Source organism: Nannospalax galili, unplaced genomic scaffold, assembly GCF_000622305.1.
Source record: "Nannospalax galili isolate Female #2095 unplaced genomic scaffold, S.galili_v1.0 scaffold150, whole genome shotgun sequence".
Lineage (NCBI taxonomy): Eukaryota > Metazoa > Chordata > Mammalia > Rodentia > Spalacidae > Nannospalax > Nannospalax galili.
The window spans coordinates 1,895,825-1,900,934 of NW_008329320.1; the positions used below are offsets into that span (position 1 = coordinate 1,895,825).

The following is a 5,110-nucleotide window of genomic DNA, read 5'->3' on the forward strand; positions in this document are numbered from 1 at the left end:
TAAATAATTTTTTTAATTTTTTAAAAAAGAATACAGATGCCCAAATCCTAAGTAATATAAAATATTTACTCATAAAGTAATTAATAAAAATACTTCTGAAAAAGAACTAAAAAAAAGGTAAGTCTAAAAATAATAAAACATGATGTAATATATAAATCATAAGATTATATGTGGATCACAGTATGCAAAACATGAACCCAACGTAAATGCCCCTCAGTGTAGGAAAGAGTAAAGCAGTGTGGAACAGATATAAATGTAACATTATTCCACTAAAAAAAGGAATCTGACAGGCTGCAACATGAGTAAACTAAAAATCATTCTGCTAATGACATAAGTTGGTCACAAATAGGCAAATACATGAGTCCACTTAGAGGATACTTACAGTTATCGAAGGAGTTTTTTAAAATAGAATGCTGTTTGCTGGAGGCTAGGGGTTAGAGCTGGCAGATGGCAAGTTGTTTAACGATGCAGACTTGTGGTTTGCTAAGATAAAAATGTTCTATAGATGGATGGTACACAACATGAATGTACAACAGCAGATGAGTCAAATATGGTGGAGTGGCATTGTCCTGTGGTATTGGCATGAGTGTCTAGGTCCCAATGTTGCAGCCATGTGATAGGAGCAACAGGCCATTCTTAAATGTGGGAAAGAGGAACACAGGCTTCAGAGAACCCACTAGCACACTAAGATAAATTCAGTCCAACAGCCTGTAACATAGGACACTTTCTAAATTTATTACCTCCATATTATTGGTGCTTTTATTCTATGGCTCTTTTAGAAAAGCTCTTGGTAAGTAAGACTTTCTCGTAGTTGACTGTGATGAGGCTAGAGGTGCTTTGATGATGATGCTGGTCCTTTGGGAAAACTGCAACTCTCTGTGTATCCCTCTCTTTCAGTGTACCACTTCCTGTGGTGGTGGCTTTCAGAAGAGGACTGTACATTGTATCCCCTCAGAGAATGGTACAACTGACGGTCAAGACCAATGCCTGTGTGACCACGAACTCAGACCTCCAGACTCCCAAAACTGCAGCCAGCAAGCCTGCAGGATAAGTGCTGGTAGGTTACTGGTTTGGACATTGGGGGCAGAGAGTTTTCATGAGTAAGTCATTCTGCATAACTCAGCCTGTGGATAGTTTTATATCTCCTTTGCTGAAAGAAAATCTTAATGCCCAAGAGGCTAAGTGGAACTGTGGGAGGACTCTATCTGATTTGGTAAAGTCTGATTCCTTGAGGAATTACTTCATCCATTTTCTTACCTCAGAGCAGCTTTACAGTGATGTCAGCCCACACAAATAGGAATGGCTTCTGTTTTTGTCAAAGATATCTGGGAGATATTCCAGACTTTCTCAGGAACCTATCCAATTACTAAACAGCCTATAAATTTAATTATACTGTCTTAGGTCAGGCTCCCCAGAAGCAGGCTCTGAGGTGAATGTACATATAAAAAGAATTCATTAAGAAAGTACATCCAGGGAAGACCATGAGGGAGTGGGAGAAGCATGACGGAAAAAGGTGGCACAGCCAGGGTGGCCTCTCAGGCCTGGAGCTTGACCTGCAAGGAAGTTCCAGAGTATGAGTTATGTACATACAAATGCTGTCTGCTCCAAAGCCATCAAGGATTTTCACATTCCCATAGTCTCCATCTGTTGACCAAGGGCTACTTCAAAGGAAGTGAATTTGCTGACATTTAAAGCTCTGTACTAGAGGCAGGAGCTCTAATGGGCTGTAAGTATTCTTTCAAAGAACCAGAGTTTCTGGGTATTTTGAAAAAGCTGAAAAAAAGCTAGGAATTAAGTAGGGGAAGGGAGTGTCCTAAGAAAATGGGTAAGGAAGTCCAAAGAGGGAGAGCTGAGAAGTAGAAAATCAGCATGGCCTTCTCATTCAATTCACTTTCAAAAGCATCTGATTTAGGGTTAGGGTAGCTTAAAGGTAGAGCACTTGCCCACTATGTGTGAAGCACTGAGTTAGAGCTCCAGTGTCAGCAAAAAAAAAAAAAAAGTATAGGAAATTGTGACATATGATGCAGCCACTTTAAGTGTATCAAATGGCAGCTTAGGGAGGTTAAGTGGTATGTTTATGGGCATTGGCTGATCATTTAACGTGCAGGAATCAGCTATAGCTCAACTGCTATAACTGGCTGAAACTTAGCTACTTGTTGCAAGAATAAACTCTCAGATTAGGTTGTAGTTTGTTTACCTGCTAAGTTAAACTTCAGTAACCTTTGTTGGAACTCAAAGAGGAAAGTGGGAAACAGCCTCAGGCCATATTGTTATAAATATGTTTTTATTTAAAAATGTTTGAGTGATTTTGTAAAATATTAATGATTCCTAGAACATTTCTCAACTATGAAAAATGTTTTAGATAGGTCCATCAGAACTGTTTGCCCCTAATGGCTTCAATTTCAGCTTAATAGCTCTGTGCTTTCTTTTTTTATTTTACATATTTTTTCTCAGTGTATATTTTTATTGATTTTTTTGTGCATTTCACATAATACATCTTAATCATATTTAGACCCCCTCCCCCAGCCACACTTCCCCACAGGCCCCAAAATAGTCTTATTGATTTAAGAATTTCATATAATGTATTTGATCATGTTCAGACCTCCTCCTCCCCCCACTCACCTAACTACCCCCCACTTCATGTCCTCTATTATTATTTGTCTTTTTTAAGGCCTATTGAGTCTAATCTGTATTTCCTAAATGCTCTTGAGTGTGGATCTATTTCTTGGAGTCTGGTCAACCTACCAGGCAAGGAAAACTGACTCTCTTTCATCATCTTTCAATTGCCAATAGATCTCAGCCAAAGCTGGGGATTCCTGCCTACCTTCCTCCATCCATGCTTGGTCCCTGCCTGGCTTGGGTTTGCACAGGTCTTGTGCATACTGTCATAAGTGCTGTGGGTTCAGATGTGCAACTATCCTGGAGTGTAGAGAAAACAGTTTCCTTGTACTCTTCCACTGCCTATGGCTCTTACAATCTTTCTGCCCCTTCTTCCACAATGATTCCTGAGACTTGGGAAGAATGGGTATGATATCAGTGTCCCATTTAGGGCTGAGCATGCCACTCTCTTATTCTTGCATGTTTACCATTTGTGGATCTCTGTGTTAATTGCCATCAGCTGTAAGAAGAGCCTTCTCTGGTGAGAGGCTGAGAGATGCACTAATCTATGGGAATAACAATAAGTTATTATGAGTCAGTTTTATATGATATCTACTTAGCAGAATGATAGTAGTAGGTTCTCCTCTATGACCAGTGAACTGCCTAGTGACAGGTTCCTGACTTTGATAATAATGTTATCAAGGACTGGTCTCCCCATTGGAAGTAGGCCATAAATCCAATTAGAGGGAGGTTGGTTATTCCTATAACATTTGTGCCACTATTGCACCAGTAGGCACATTTTGCCAAGCCGGTTGTTCAGTCACCCACAGCGTTCACAGCTGGATAAGGCTGATAACTACTTTTCTCTGCCAGTAAGTGCATAGTATCTTTTAGTACCATGAAAGCTAGCCAGAAGAGATGTAACTTTGATGTCAGTGCCAGCTGGATTTCTCCTTGCTTGTTCTGTGATTCAGATATGTAATGTCCTCAGCAATAGAGTCTTACCTTCAAGTTTTGGTGGGTAACCAACTGCAATGGCAAAAACTAGTATGTTTGAGGATCTATGGGATCTCTCTCGTTAACAACTACAAAAGAGAGAGTCCATTCCTGGCATTGGGCTTTTCATTTGCTGGCCTATGGTGTCTACTAGGGCCACTGAACCTGTTATATATGCTTCTACAGTGGGTTTCTGATAGTTTACTTATGCTAGTTACAAAATGGAGAGTGCTGCATGAAGATGTAATCCAGTAGTTGGGGTTTAGTGTATCCAGATGAATTTACTCTGCCCTTAATTAAAGAGTCAACTATGAGACATCAACTAAGGTCCATGCTACCCTTGAAAAAGTAGCATGTTGATGGTACACAGTGGCAATATTTTCCCAAAATTCTTAAAGTCAAAAAATAATAAAATGTGTGCTTTCCCCCTCTGAAGTACTAAGATGTCCAGCAGAGATTTCCCTTAGAGTTAATCCTGAGACTTTTCTCAGGGTATTTTTATTTCCAAATCATGCATTTATTCAAAAAAAAAATAAGGGTTGGTCAGATACTGCTAGACACAATGTCAAATAAGATACAAAGCATAAGCCAGTGAGAAACATGAGAAGGATGGGAAGAAGTATATGGGAATTTGGGGAAAGGCATAAAACCTAGCCTGGGAGAGCCAGGAAGATCTTTAAGGTTATAGGCTATCCAGAAAGAAGACAAGATGACACACTGCACGTAAATAACTCAAGGGCAAAACTCATGGGAAGTTAGGAAATGACAAAATTCAAGATTCAAGGTCAAACTAGAGTAAAAGAGTATGTCAAGTATGCTGGTGAATTAGGACTTTATCCCTATCCAGAAGGAGCCATTGAAGTATCCGAAACAAGAACGTAAAGATAATGAAGTGACTCTGGATGCACTGTGGAGGATAGAGAAGGAAGGAAGACCGTTTAGGATACTGTACATTACTCCATGCAAAGAGGCACAGGGAATGAACAAGGGCAGAAGCGCAGCTAGAAGAAAGCAGATTCAGGCACTGCTTTTAAGATTCAGGACTTTGTGGCAGGGGAAAGGGGAGGAAAGCTAGTGGTTGTGTTTTAGAATTGGGCAGGTAAGATGAAGCTACTGATTCAGTGTAGGATTGGGAATGGGTGAAGATCATGAGTTCTGGCTAGACATGGTTGTTGAGGGTTCTGTGAATCATCTAGGTAAGTGTCCTGTGCTTCATTTGTTACGTGGAGTCCATGTGAGAGCCTCTTCTTTTCATTTTTTTCTTAACACTTTCTGCTGCAACATGTACTTAAAATGTTGACACTGGGCTGGAAAGATGGCTCAGCAGTTAAGAGCACTGACTGCTCTTGCAGATGACCCGGGTTCGATTCCCAGCACCCACATGGTGGCTACGAACCATCCTTAACTCCAGTTCCAGGAGAATCTAAAGCCCTCTTCTGCCCTCCGTGGCATTGCATGACATGGGTGCACTCACATACAAGCACCCAATACACTCATACACATAAAATAAAAATAA

At 40.4% G+C, this 5,110-nt stretch overlaps 1 protein-coding gene across 1 annotated transcript in view; it reads left to right on the forward strand.

Moving 5' to 3' along the window:
* Positions 1 to 5,110, forward strand: part of Adamts12 (ADAM metallopeptidase with thrombospondin type 1 motif 12) — a 419,706-nt gene that overhangs the window by 402,787 nt on the left and 11,809 nt on the right. The window contains exon 23 of the mRNA XM_008835445.3: positions 898 to 1,057. Within this exon, the coding sequence (XP_008833667.1) occupies positions 898 to 1,057 (160 nt within the window). The remainder of the gene's footprint in view (positions 1 to 897; positions 1,058 to 5,110) is intronic.